General features: G+C 35.3%; 1 protein-coding gene across 1 annotated transcript in view; it reads left to right on the top strand.

Moving 5' to 3' along the window:
• NYAP2 (neuronal tyrosine-phosphorylated phosphoinositide-3-kinase adaptor 2) overlaps window positions 1–2,928 on the top strand; it is a 246,692-nt gene extending 243,764 nt beyond the window's left edge. The window contains exon 6 of the mRNA XM_060015500.1: window positions 2,701–2,928. Within this exon, the coding sequence (XP_059871483.1) occupies window positions 2,701–2,928 (228 nt within the window). The remainder of the gene's footprint in view (window positions 1–2,700) is intronic.
• The last annotated feature ends 12,843 nt before the right edge of the window (window positions 2,929–15,771 follow it).

Genomic DNA, 15,771 nt, shown 5'->3' with positions numbered 1-15,771 from the left:
TTTTGCAGTTACATATACTGATTCACACCCTAAAAATATTAAAGGAAATTAAGTAATAAGTGATTTAATGTTTGTGTGGACCATGAAAATATTGAAGTGATGCTGTAAATATCTTACCTTAAAGACTGGAGGTTTTGCGATTTCCTTGAGATGTGTAAAATCCAGTGAGATTTTACTAAGGAGAAAATTATCTTGAGAGTTTTCTGAGATGCAACAAAAACTGTTGTTCAATGACAGTGGCTTCAATTCATTCCTAAAACATTTACTGAAAGCTGAATGACTCTGTTCTGTATGCTGGGGCTACTGTGTTGGATGCGATTGGGGGCCGGCCCTCTGGGAATTCTGTGTTATAAATTCCATTTATAACAGTTTATAGTCACTCAATAAATTTTGCTTGTCTTTCCACCAAAATAGAGTTATTGTATTTTTATTGCTTAGATTATCATGTTAGAAAATACTAATAAATCTTTTGAAAAATTTTCAAGCTACTTTGGCAATCTCCTGTTAGGACAAAACTCTGTTGGTTGTTGTCCTAGAACTTCACTTAAAAAGTGAACAGCCATGGCCAGGGCCTGGGCTAGGGGCTAGAGGTCACCAAAAGGTGTCAAACACAGCCCATCCTTTCAAGAAACTTTGTGTCAAGTTAAGCTCATTACATACAAGATATTTATCTAAGAGTATAATCTTCTGGAATCCAAGTCCAAGTCATTGATTTTGATTTATTTGATAAACAATTTTTATTCACTCATAAAGCTGTAAATATATTTGCATTTTTGAGTAGCATCTGGAAATGGTGGCACATACAATAATAACTCTTATTATAATTTCTATATAATATTCAGGAGATGGAGTTCGCTGTAGTAGCAAGATGATTTACTTTGGAGTCAGGCAGATCTGAGTTTGATATAGACCTGTATCACAGCCAATAACCTATGACTCTGATCTAGTTCCTTAAACTTTCTGGGACTCAGCTTTCTCACTTGTAGTGTGTAGCTAAATCCTAACTTTCAGTGTGGCTGGGAGGATTTAACATAACATATACAGAGTTCTTCGCACATGCTTGGCAAAGAGCAGGTATGGAAAACCGCTGCTGGGTATTTGTCAGTGTTAGAATAATAATTCTTGGGCAATGTTTCACTGTTTTAAAAATGACTTCACCTTCATTATCCAATCTAATTTTCATACTAACTTCTGAAATTAAGATATTATCCATTCAGTTATTCATGTAAAGAAACCAAGAAATGGAAGTGACCAGTGGAAATCTGACACAGCCCGAATTTGAATCTTTGATTTCTAGCTCAAGATCCTGCCCTCTCCATAAAGAATTAAGAATTGTGAGAATTCAGTTTTGCCTTGTTCACACCAAAGCCTACCTGCCTGGTTTGGACAAGATATGTAAATTCTTGAAGTCTTAGCTTCCTCGCCTGTACATTGAAGGCATTGTACTGATATATCTTCCCAATCCTTTCCAGTTTTGCACGCACTATGAGAGTCAGCAGAGTGTAGTTGTTAAGATACAGGTGTAGGAGATAAACTCTTGGATTCAAATCCTGGCTCTGTAAGCTTAGGCAAATTACTAAATCTCGTCAAGTCTCATTTTACTCATCATTATGGGTTAATAAATAGTACTTCAGGGCATCATCTTTGTGAGGAATAAATGCATTAAACTATGCAAAATACGAAGAAAGGGATCTGGTATAGAATAAGTGTTATACATATAAGGTTTTGCTGATTATTTCCTAAAATTGTGCCGTCAGATTTAGTGACTCCAAGTGAGCCATTTGAACTCTTTAAGCCAGAGGAGATTTGCTTAAACAATTAAGTGAAAGCATCACCATCCTGGATTCTTGGCCCAATCACACTGCTGTTCTTGTGACACTGACTCAACTCGCTGGCTCTGTTCTAAAGAACAGTTATTGGTGGACATAGCCACATACACCTGGGAGCAGTGTTTACCTGTCCAGAAATAGATGTATGTGTATCAATATATAGTCAGCACTGAATCTTCTCCTGGTACCCAACTGAACTGATGAATCTATTTCTTTGAAGTTCTGGAACTATTCGGGATCTGGGTCAGTATGATTGCAGAAGCCAACGATTCTAATTAGACATTTGCTGAAGCCCCAAAAAGTATAGCAAAACTGCTTTGCAAAATAATTATTTAAGCATATAAATTCCAAGCATTAGATGCAAATTAAAACTCATTTTGGTAGAAGAATAATTAAAAGTCTTAATTCTATATGTTATTTGTAAACAAACGCAAGTTTTATTTTACTAATAAAATTGTTCATTAAAATCCTTAAGACATATCACATTCATATTAGATCTCACTGAAAAGTAATTCTAATAATTGAACTTAGACATATTGAGATGCATACGACGATGGAGTCAACATAAAAGTAATAGCTAAATTTTTGGCAAATTGCTTAAAAATTTTTTAAAAAGGTTTTATTTCCATAGTATGGACTTTTAGAACATATTGGTAAACTATTCTTCCCTAAATTATTGTTTAATAATATTACAATATTTAATAATTTAAGTACAAATTTTATTTACAGTTTCCATGCTTTAATTTTGCTTTGTAAGAATTTCAAAAATATAGAAACAGCTGACATTTTTCGAAACAACTACTAGCACAGTGGAAAAAAAACCTGCTTTCATTCCATTTTTTTTTTTTCTGTATTCACTCTTTTTTGCTAGGTGGCATGCATGCAGTGGTTTCATGGAGACCATACAATGCTTGAGATGATTGAGAAAAAACGTTGCTTGTGCAAGGAAATAAAAGCTAGACAGAAAACGGAAAAGGGCCTTTGCAAACAGGATAGCATGCCTATCCTACCCAGCTGGAAGAAGAATGCGGGTACAAAGAAGTACAGCCCTCCACCCTATTCTAAACAGCAAACGGTATTCTGGGACACTGCCATATGACTGTGTGCAGGATGGCGTGAGCTCCACATTATTTAGCACGAAGAGGGAGGTCGACTCGGTCATGTGATAAGTAACTGTTACATATCGTCTCAGTCAAAATGGAATGCCAGTGGTTCCCTGGAAAACCCATGGGAAGCTGTGCCTATTCGTGGCTAGTTCAAGATAAAATCCATATTTCCTTGCATTTAAGGCACACTTATTTATCATGGATTATTTTGAATCCAGAAGATATTAAGATGTAAATATTTTACTAGTTTATGGATGACACCTGAAATAATACACATTATACGTATATAAATGATAGAAATATCAAGAGTTTTACTATATGATACAATTTCTGTATTAACTGGTTTGTTATCTCTTTTATATGTCCCTTGATGCCTTTGATTATTAATTTTTGCATTTAAAATGTTTCTTTCTGCCCACCTTTTGTTTCTGTACACGAGCTCACAGATAGGTTACGTTCAATCACACAATATATGATCTGGTGCTAGCAATGTAGAAGTTGAATATCATATTCATTAGGAACATCTGTTGCTTTGTACGTTTTTAAGGGTTTGACAGGAAACGAATGCCAATGTGATGCTGAATTTGGACGTCCACATTACATCAACACCAATATTTTTGCTACATTGGCTTTATAAGAATTTCTCTCCAGTATCATCTTGTTTATACTAAGCAATGGTTAGTCAGACTCCAGAGAAAGTTAATAGGATATATTTGGACATCCCAGCAGAAAACATTTCCTTCAGAAATGACTTTAGGGACACATGTCCTTGCATCATTGATTTGATTGGAGGAGACCAGGGTTCACTGTGATAATGGAAGGAACAAGGAATCAAAGGTTAAACAGCACAACTGCTTTCAAGAGGGTGGGACCAGTGGCATTAGAGCCACTGCTATCACTATTTTTGAGTAACTTTTCATGTGTATGTTTGTTTCCCCTAGAAAATGACCAATATACATTCAACCAGATGAGTTTACATGTTTTAGTATACTAAAATGCCAATCTTTCTCAAAATTTAGGTTCACAAATGGAGTAGTATTTCATGTTAATTTTTCAAATTAGTTATTACCATATTTTGGGGGTGTAATCTTCTGTGCATGTTCATCATACCCATTCTTACTGATGATGACACCATGACCAAAGAATTATGACCAATTGTTTATCTTATTTTGTTTCAAGGAAGAAACAGGAAATGCAGGGGATGGGAGATGGGGTGGATTCCATTTTATGTGGTGGTAAAATTTAAGTTAAATAAATCATATATATCTTTTAAGAGTAACTTGTTAGTTGACTATAAATATCCCCACGGATGAATAAAAAGGAAACTATCACATATATTTTGTATATTTAAATTACTATTTATGCTTCCTAAAATGGACAGTATGTGATTCTTCTTTAACAATCAATTTAGTATTATATTTCTGAGAGAAAAGGTACGTGTTTGAAGTTATTGTCATCGTGGTTTTCCTTGTAAGGGTTTTGACAGCAATAGTACAATGCTGCTCAATATAACCAAATATAACAGGAGGTAGGGAATTTTTGTAATCTATATTGCTAAGGAGCTAGTAATGCTTTAGCAGTAATAGTTTCTTTCGAGCCTTTGAAATGTTATAAAATAATTTTTTAATATTTTATAATTAATGTATATTTTGATGTCCTACTAGAATTCTGAAAGAATAAGGAAAATAAGGTAAGTGGGAGCATGTATATCTGTTATGTGTGCCTGTGTACACGTGAATGAGTACTCAGTGGGGAACTGTGTACACTAAATGCTTATTGAAGTTTTAGTTTTGCTTGTATCACCGAGGTGGTAAAAAAAAAAAAAAGAGCAGAGTCACAAGTACAGGAAATCACGGAGAGATCTTAAGTAGCTTAAATAAATCCTGCTGCCATGTTTCACCAGTTATAGATTATGGTTCAAATCCAACAGTCAATGGAGTACAAATCTAGGAGTGATGAAAATGTGTTAAGGTAAAATCATAATTGAAATAAAATGCGTTTATGAGCCAAGTTGTTATCCTGATTTAAGTTATTATGACCACATATGCTCAAGCCAATGAATCAGATATATATGTCATCAATTCTCAGCATCTTTATGATGATCTTGATATATATATGTATATATATATATATATATCTATCTCAGACTCAATATGATAATGATTAGATAATTCCCTTGAAATTTATATTTTGGTAATAAATGCAAGTGTGTTTTTCAAATGCCAATCTTCCCCATATCTATCTGAATTAGACAGAAGATATTTTTTAGTGCTGGCCACTTGTCAAGAAGGAAACAGAGTTACTAAAATGATTTGTGTTGGATTCAGCCATTTCCATTTGTTCTGCCAAACTCATACTGCTGCCAGGTTTCATACACTCCTTTTCCAAGCAAGTTATTTTCTGAGAAGGTAACCTGTTTGAAAATCTGACCTTAGGCATCCATTTCCACTTATTTTCTCCAAATCTTGCTTTCCATGGGAAGTAATGGAAAGATCTGATATTTGACTCAAGAAATGATATTCTATACCTATAAGACTGTCCATTGTGGTTTAGTCTATGTGGCAATAGCCATTCTATGATTAATTTCCTTTTTGTGTAGCATTTCTTTATGTGGAGAAAAAAGAGGTCATTAGGACAGAGAGAAAAATAAAGTTACTCTCTAGTGACAACTAATTAGGACACTTCATCCTATAAATTTGGTCAGATGATCAAAAGTTCCACCTGCACCCAGAACACTATGGAATGATAAAGCTCATAATTTTTTAGCAGTGTCAAAGAACAAATCATATCATTGCATGGTTATCAAGTTGAAAGAGCTCAGACCTATAAAAATTATCTTTTCACAGCCAATTTTATAAAAACAGAATTTTATTGGCTGACAGCAAGATGCTTTTATATGTGAAAACTTCTTAGAAGAGACACAACTGTTTTAGAATTGATGGAAGGGCAAAAAGCAAATCCTGCTTTTCTGTCTCAGAGCCAGCATCTTCTGAGGTATAACAGGAGTTCTTTATATAAATGTTGCCAAACTTTCCCTTGTGTTTATGGAGTGGAAGCAAGTTTGGAGTGGAAAGTGATTGATTTGTGTAAAGGTTAATGTCACCCATAAAAAATAGTCGTGAAAGTGAAACAAAACAAAACATTAAGAGGTTAAAATGTGTAGTTAAGAATACACACACTCACATACATGGTAATGAAATGGATACAAGCAGATACAACTTCACTTTTCAAAACAGTGACATCGGGACTTCAGAGACCCCAAGGTTCCACATAGTTTTCTTTGAATGCTTCCGGAGAGTAGAGAAACATTTTTCTTACTACCTTTTCCTTAGACCTCACCCTTATATCCAAGGTAGTTTGACTCTTAAGAGCAAGTTGGGTGATCAAATTAATAAAACTAAACGACCCTATTGTTTCATTGTTTTAATTAAGTAAGACATCAGAACAATGCACATACAATGCAATTTCAATATTACTTATATGTTAAGGTGAATCACTTGCCTCAAATACAAAAGAACTTGTAAGCTAATCATGGCTACCTATAAAATGAAGGAAAAATTCCTGTGATTTAAGTAGCAAGTAATCTGAGATGAGAGAGAATTCACCCTTGCAAAGAAGTAGAAGTTGAATAGAATAGCAATTCACAATTCATTGTGTCCCAGACTTAAACTGAAGTGAAAGAAAAATAATACCTATGTACTTAAGATTAACTGGCTAAATCTTCCTTATAAGGGAAAATAGATATCTAACTCTAGAATGTGAACAATTTGTTTTTAATCCATTATTCATTTAACAGTTCATTATTGAGCAACTTATATATCAGCTATTTTAAAACATTTCTGAAGCATTTGGCATTAAGCCTTCAAAAAGATGTGGTCCCTGCCTTCAAAGAGCTTTATTATGCAATCATTAATATTTTCAAAACAAAGCTTTTAGGAAGATATACAGTATCACATACGTTTGACATCTCTTATGTGTTTATATATGGTACTCTTTTTTTCAGATCAAGTGTATAGTCAAAATAAAATGCTAAACATATTAAAGTTGATGTCTAAGTATAAAATATGTTTATGTGTAAGCCTCTATATGTACACATAGGATATGTACTGCTGTCTATATAAATCAGTAAAAGGATAACAAGTTTTTCCATGTTGGACTTTGAACATTGTGGCTTGGGGTTTGGATTGATTTAAAACCCTTTGATATTTGGGTCAATTACACTGTAGCAAAATGTGTGTAATCTGGGAAAAATGTCTCATAATATTTCCCTTTAAATGTTACAAAGGTTCAAATTTAAGGGAAAACATCTTTACAGAAGTATCGTTGGATCTATCTCAACTAAACCTGTATGAAATCCTTTTGAAGTTTTCAATTGTTCCCAAATATGACCGGGTTTGCCCACCCTCAAAGCATCTACATTTACACATGTATACACCCACATACAGTATACATACTGTATATAATATATATGAAAATGTTTAGTATGCACTTCTTTTGTTTGAAACTCCTTCAGTTAACATTTATAGTGTAGCAATTTGTGTCAAGTGCACTGTGATTATAAAAAACAAAGCACAGTAAAGTCACAGGTCTTGTTATCTTGCACTAAAAACGTGTTCACGTATTTAGCAATTGTATGTTTACTTTCTTGTTCTTTTCAAGAAATGGAAACAAATAGCTATTGAGAAAATGATATCAAATAATATGTTTTTTAGTGGTAATGGCACTACATTTTTAAAAGACAGAGTTTTTAAAAGAAACCATTTAACATCCATTCCAACATCACGTTTACTGTATTTAAAAATCTGAATGTCGTATTGCATTTTTTATTACTCATTAAAAATGTCAGGTATGTGCCTGAAAAGTTGTGCAAATGAGCATTAGATAACAGATTTCTCTACTAATGTGTTGTTAGCCATTTCTATATACATAATAATATAAACACTGATGTTTTAATTTCTTTTAATTTTTGTACTTGATTTTTTCAGGTAACATGTAATTATAAATGTACTTTGATACTCCTGAAGTAACCAGATATTGTTTTAAAACAAATTGTTTTCTTTAGTGCATTGGCAATATTTTGCAATACTTTTGTGCTTATTTATTTGTGCTCCCGTGTAATTATAATAAAAGCAATAGTTTAAATTAGTTGACTTTGTCGTTGCTGGTATTTATTCATCAAGAAACAAGATGGGTAACATCTCCTTTAAAGAAAAGTGCGCACATTTTTCCACGTTTCCATTTGCCTATGAGATTGTATGTATGGTGGAAGATTGGTGGCTGTGAGTAGTTTGAAGACCTAGATTTTACAACTTAGTTATGTGACCCTCAATCGTCCTCAATCACCACTCGGCTTCTGCTTCAAATAGGTGATCCACTAAGTAAGAGGAAACTTGACATTTTTCTTTTGTATGCACCTAATTCCAATTAAATGACTCAGTGTGTATCTAAAGTGTGCTGGAGGCATTAAAGAAAAAAAAAATCCAGCAATCCTAGCTGGTGTACATAGACAAGATATTTATTATTTCTACTTCTAGAATTAATCTGGTTTAACTAGGGAGCAAGTCAGTATGCTAATGTTTACTGGGGCCTTGGTAACTAAAATGTCATTGAACACCTGAAATATACAAGACAAGGTTCTGGATCTCAGAAAGCTTAACAAAAAAAGTGCTTTTGTGGGACTTCCCTGGTGGTCCAGCCGTTAAGAATTTGCCTTCTAGTGCAGGGGTTGCGGGTTTGATCCCTGATCAGGGAGCTAAGATCCCACATGCCTTGTGGCCAAAAAACCAAAACATAAAACAGAAGCAATATTGTAACAAATTCAATAAAAACTTTAAAAATGGTCCACATCAAAAATAAAAGTGCATTTGTAATAAAGCAACCCCCTTTAATAGTTTCTAATGGCAACTTTATCAGCCACTTACATCTTCTCCCATATGTCCAGTTTCAGTGTAATTTGTTATACTTTCATAATTCCTCACAAATTCTTTTCATGTTCATTCTTTATTTTTAAGATTTTTTTTTTGATGTGGGCCATTTTTTTCAAAGTCTTTATTGAATTTTTTACAATATTGCTTCTGTTTTATGTTTTTGGCCACGAGGCACATGGGATCTTAGCTCCCTGACCAGGGATCGAACCTGCGCCCCCTGCATTGGAAGGCGAAGTCTTAACCACTGGACCACCAGGGAAGTCCCTCATGTTCATTCTTAAAAGGAATCCAATTCATTCCTACTCTTTAGTTCCACTTCTCCAGATACTCAAATGCTGTGTGCACCCTATACCTCTTGGTTGAACAAGAAATAACTAATCATACTTTCCATTATCAACACTTTAACTTCCATACATCTCAGTTCATGACAAGAGGTGCCCCATATTCTAAAATGTCTCTTCTCTTCTCCCAGCTCTCACTAAGACGCATTGTTTCCAGTGCTCTCACAGTCTAATTAATTACGTTAATGCTAAGATGTGAACGACTGACAAAACAAAGTCCATCCTCCTATGGCTATTTGCATTGAAGAAAATTCTTAGTAACATGCACCAGGGACTATCTATTACTAGCATGTCGGGCAATGTGACAAACTGGGAGGTTAGAAGAGAAGTTTATAGAAAACTTTGCACATTGTCACCTCAAATCGCATCCTCTAGAGCAGTGGTTCTCAAACTTTGTTGCACAGAAGAATCATGTGGCTATTTCTAAAAACTCCCACTGTCCATAAAGCATCTGGGGGTAGTACACAGGCTTCAGTAGTTTCTAAAACGCCCCAATCATTCCAATACGTGGCCAAAATTGAGAATTAGAGCAGTGCTTCTTAAACTTTAATGTGTGTGCTTATCACCTGGGGATCTTGTGAACCTTTAGTAGAGTCTGAGATTGGCATCTCCAGCAGGATCCCAGGAAATGCTGATGCTGCCTGCCTGTAGACCATCCATTGAGCAACAACTACTAGGCAACTTCCTTCTCTGCCTATTTTTAGGGAGCCTTTGATACCATACGCTAGAGCACTGCTGCTCACAGTGTGCTTCACAGATAGACAGCACCATGCTGGGACTTGTTAGAAATGCAAAATCTTGGGCTCCATCCGAGATGTATCTTTGGAGCTGAGACTCATGAATCTCGGTTCTGAGACTCATAGATCTGCTTTAGCAAGCTATCCAGATGATTCTTATGCCCAGTGAAGTTTCAGAAGCATTGCCCTGGACCAGTGTGGTTTCAACAATGGCAGCAGATTACATTCATCTCAGGAGATTTTTGTTTACTACTGATACCTGGGCTTTACTCCCACAGATTCTGATTTTATCAGCCTGGGGTCAGGCTGGACAACTTTTCCTTCTCTTCCTCCCCTTTATCCTTTCTTCTTCCTTTCCCAGAACTTCCCAGGTGATTAGAATAGGAAGCCGGTACTGAGAAAGCTATATTAAAGAATCAACTCTGTCCCACACACTGGAAATTTTGTCACATTTCCCAGAAACAGCATTTTATCCACAGGACCAAATCCAAAGTTTGGTCATGTCATACCTCTCCTCATCAAAGTTAGTTATAAGTACCTTATGGCAAAGAGTGCTGCAGGAAGAAAGTTCCAGTTTTGGGTTCAATCATTTCCCTATGACTGGGTGCCTATCTGCCATCTGAGGAAATCAATGGTCTATGAGGTCACGGTTACATTATTTTAAAAAACTATTCTGAATATTGCCTAGAAATTAGTGTCCAGGTGCTACTCAGAATCTTCATTTTTGATAATAGTTTCGGAGTCTATCAGATCTCCTCCCAGTTGGCAGTGGTGCACACCCGTCAAGCATCCACTCCCACCCCCAACACACACACAGACACACGTGCTTGAGTCTCCATTACAATGTCATTTGACTTATAACAGTTATTTCTTTGGGAGTTTGTCTTCTATACTATATGGCAAGTTCCAGAAAGGGGAGCTAGGTTTGCTTGTTGTAAATCTTTATTCCCCAGAGTGCTTGGCCCATTGCTCTGCACATGAAAGTACTGAATAATATGCATTGAGTCCATTTATGTGTTTATTTAACCAATATTCATTAAAGTCCTCCTATATACCAAGCGCTGTTCTAGACAGTAACGGGACAAAGTCCGTGCACTTGTAAAGTTTAAATTCTAGTCGATTTATGTTTTCCTTTGATGTTGTATCCTCTACTTCCTCTCTTTCATTAGATAAAATAAAAATTGTATGAGATATTGTGAAATTTTGTAATCTCTGGCCCAAGATTGCTCTAGATACATGTGAGTATTATTTATAGCTATATATTTATATCTATCCACCTACACACTTATTTAAACCCCACCTTGTTATAACACAAATGAAAGCAGTTTATAGTAATGCATAAAATACAGAAAGATATATATTAGAAATGTATGACAGCTGTAAGAGGAAAAACAACAGATTAGGGTATGATATTAAAACCAGCCATAAACGATTTTAGTTCACAAAATGCAAACAATGATACCGCATGTAATTGCGAGCTATAAGTTCATAATTCATCATAAGAGCAACACCAATAATAATATAATAATAATAATGACTATTACAATTATTGCTTACTCTGTGCCAGATACTGAACTCTTTTTTAATCTATTTTACTTAATTTCGACCTCAACTCTACTATTATCTTCATTTTCTAGATAAAGCTGTTGAAGTTTATAGAACTTGCACAAAATTATACAGATGGTATTTATAGATTCTGGAAATTGAGGCTAAGCTTATCTGATTCTAAAACAAAACCAATGCAACACAGTCTTTCATTTAAATTAGTGTCAGTTTGCTATTCACCATTTACAGAGATTTAAACACGTTTCGAACACTACACTATACGCTATTTATGTAGCCTAAATGGAACTAATCCATCTAACTTCGATTTACTTATTTAACACCAAAGAGGCAGTATCTTCCCCTACAGCAGAACAAAGTTCACAGTTACAGCTCAGTGAAGAGGACTACAGGTTTTCTTTGCCATCACTGATCATTTCTTATCAATCTTTTAACTGGTTGCAAGGAAGGTCAAATGAGTTCACTAAGGTCAAACAGTAAATTGGCTTTTAAATGGATTTTGCCTGTCCATTTTCCTTAGGGTAACTACTGCCGCACTATGTTAAATTTTTTGATATTTTTCAGCTATGTTAAGTTTTTGATATGTTTCAAAGTGTCTTCTCTGCTACGTTCAACAAAAGGCTTATTGGCTTAAGGAGGTACTTTGTTTTAGGGAATGCATCCATCCAAATTTTGTTACTTTTTCTTCAGGGAAGACACTGGATGATATTTAAAATGGAGGGGATGGGAAGAAAGAATAATAGGGTCATACCTGGTATTAAATTAAAATCTACCATCACACTGGACACTGACACATGAATACTCTATTCTTCAGCAACATTTCCTCACAAAGACCCTTGAAATGTGCTAGGATAGAAAAAATGACACTGGGATAGAAAAAAGAAAAATGTTTGTTATTATTGTAGTTATATAGCTAAGAAGCTTTTGTACATTTAAAGTGTAAAACTAACATATTAAAGTACTTGACTTCTTTCACTGAATAAGTAATTCCTTCTTTTTTTTGGCCCTGCTGCGCGGCATGCGAGATCTTAGTTCCCCCGACCAGGAATTGAACCCGTGACCCCTGCAGTGGAAGTGCTGAGTCTTAACCACTGGACTGCCAGGGAAGTTCTGAATAAATAACTTTTGAATGCTTCTGTGCCAGTCATTATTACCAATGAAGGGAATATGGTCCTGAATAAAAGACAACTTTACTCCTCTTAGAGTTTACACGATGGATATGATTACTAGTCTTATGAAGTTGACAGCACCAAGTTAGCCCCCTTGCTCGGACCTCAAGGATTACAAGGTGTGGTGTGGAGTGATATTCAGATGTAAAATTCAGAGTGGCTGAAAGGCAGCTGCTTTGAGACCGTAGGATTATACTGTCTCTACTGGAGGAGGCTTTCTTGCCTCACTCTCCTCCTTCCCTTGGGGTTTGAGACCTCTGTGTCAGAGATCACACATATAGGCATATTGAGTCCTTGTTAAAATACATTTTTCCTTTTACAGTACTGAAAAAACAACAACAAACCACTGAGACCACCTTGGAGATGACTAGACACCTCTGCTTATAATTATGTCAAAGTGGGTTGCTTGCTTGAGGATCCTCTAGACTTTATCTGAGCCTAGCATCCAAATGTGTCTCCCACCCTAGAAGAGTCTTGATTTCTCGCAGCTTACAATGTTAATTACCATTGTCTAGTTTCCAAACTGTTCCACTTGGTTGCAGAAATCCACCAGCCTCAGTGTCAACCTACAAGTCCCTGCCCCCTCCCAGACCCCAGCGTCATACATCAACAGTCTCAAATTCGAATGACTCTATTCCTTGCGTAAGAGAGACAAGCCTCTATCTTCAAGTATTGAATCAGTCAATCATTAAGGTAGGGCTTGAAAAAAATGGAGGATGAAGGGGATGGTAGACTTCAACATAAACTTGGACATGAGGATAAGGAGTTTGCCAGGGAAAAACACAAGAGTAGGGATATAATAAATTTAAAAAATAAGATTAGTAGTGTTATTCAGTTTTGGAAAAAGTGTAATTCATCCCAAAGATGGCTAGGTAGGAATTTTTAAGAAGTTTACCTCATTTTTACTTGAATGTGTGGCTTTCTTTCACATTTATATCAGGATTATGCAAAAGAGACCATTGGGAAACTCGATCAGAGCTGTTTAGAAAGGCAAACAAGAAAGTCAGTCAAGGCATAAAAATGAATAAAGTCAGTACAGAGAAGCAAGGAAAGGGTAAGGCCAAAAATTATTGACCTCAGTATTTTCTGATGACTCCTCATAACTTTTGCTTTCTGCTTTATAGATGTATTGTTTATTAAATCTAAAGATGTGAGGTGAGATTTAAACAGTGTATTCTTAGTTATGCAAAGACCTGGAGGAGTGTTTCAGGTCACTGTAAAGACTCTGAGATAGAATGATTTTGAGGTTTTGAGGAAACCTACTGGCCACAAATATAGCAATGAGGGAGAGGTTGGGGCCAGATATGTAGGTGCTGTGGCGTTTATACACCAGGCAAAGTATCAAGCATATCACTTGCATTATCTAAGAATCGAAGGCATAAGTGGAGCTTAAGAAGGATGGAAAAGGATATTCATGACCCCTCCCTGAATTCATCAGCCCACCTCTCATTAATAAATGTGTGCAGAAAACCAAGAATCATCAAACATTTGATGAAAACAAGCAACGAATAAGAGAAAATCCAACAGAAGAGGTAAGTAAAGCACAAATAGATTATTAACAAATTATATTTAGATTGATCACCAGAGGTAGGTTTAATGTGAAACCAATGACATAAATTTTATGGCCACACCCACATATAAAAGCCACTCTAAAATGCTGGGAGAAGCCCTAGCAATGTGTTCACATGGTCATAGGACTGTGTAAAATTTGCAAAAGTGGATTTTTTGACTATGATCAATCAGTTTTCTACTTTAATTTACCTTCCATCCTACTTCTTGATTTGGGGGTCACTGGAATGGCTGTGGGAATTTTTGAGATCTGGCCAAGAAGAGGTTGGGTTGGATATACAATGACTTTAGGCTTAGTGGGACATTTCCACGTAACTCACAGAATTCATAATTTTGTAAATTTTTTCTTAAAGACCATCCTTCCCCAATTCATATAAGCTTCAGTTCTTACAAAATTTGGAACTGCACTGATTTTCACAGATATTTATAGACATTGAAAGGAATATCTTTTCCATAAAACTAAAACAGCTATGATAATAATCTAGAAATCAGAAAAAAATAACAATCACGAAGTATGAAGTACTTCAGTTCCCTGACCTCCCCTCACCTTTTCAAACCAAAAAATAAATAAAATATATAATAAACAATAAACAGTATATAGTTAAGAGCTTAGAGACACTTGATCAACCATTTCAGAGAATTATGATTGAGATTTCTAGGAAGATCTTAGATCTACAGGCTACATGTTATATTTACCACCAAAATGGTCTCATATCTTGGATATGCTCATATCCTTTAGAATACGATTATTGTAATATTTATGAGAATTGATAAGGTTAAACTATTTAGATATATTTTTTAATTCAGGTATAGTTGATTTACAATGTTGTGTTACTTTCAGGGGTACAGCAAAGTGATTGTTATATATAATATATATTTATATATATAATATAATAATCTATAATGGAAAAGAATCTGAAAAATAATATCTATAATATCTACTTTCTCAGATTCTTTTCTATTATAGGTTATAACAAGATATTGAATATGTCAAAAGTTCCCTGTGCTATACATTAGGTCTTTGTGTTTTTTTTTTAACATCTTTATTGGAATATAATTGCTTTACATTGTTGTGTTAGTTGCTGATGTATAACAAAGTGAACCAGCTATACATATACATATATCCCCATATCACCTCCCAATTGCATCTCCCTCCCACCCTCCTTATCCCACCCCTCTAGGTGGTCAAAAAGCACCGAGCTGATCTCCCTGGGCTGTGTAGCTGCTTCCCACTAGCTATCTATTTTACATTTGGTAGTGTATATATGTCCATGCCTCTCTCTCACTTTGTCACAGCTTACCCTTCCCCCTCCCCATGTCCTTAAGTCCACTCTCTACATCTGCGTCTTTATTCCTGTCCTGCCCCTAGGTTCTTCAGAACCTTTTTTTTTTTTATAATCCATATATATGTGTTAGCATATGGTATTTGTTTTTCTTTTTCTGACTTACTTCACTCTGTATGACAGACTCTAGGTCCATCCACCTCACTACAAATAACTCAATTTCATTTCTTTTTATGGCTGAGTGATA

This window comes from Delphinus delphis, chromosome 7 (genome assembly GCF_949987515.2).
Source record: "Delphinus delphis chromosome 7, mDelDel1.2, whole genome shotgun sequence".
NCBI classification, from domain to species: domain Eukaryota; kingdom Metazoa; phylum Chordata; class Mammalia; order Artiodactyla; family Delphinidae; genus Delphinus; species Delphinus delphis.
This window is presented reverse-complemented; position numbering and strand designations above follow the sequence as displayed.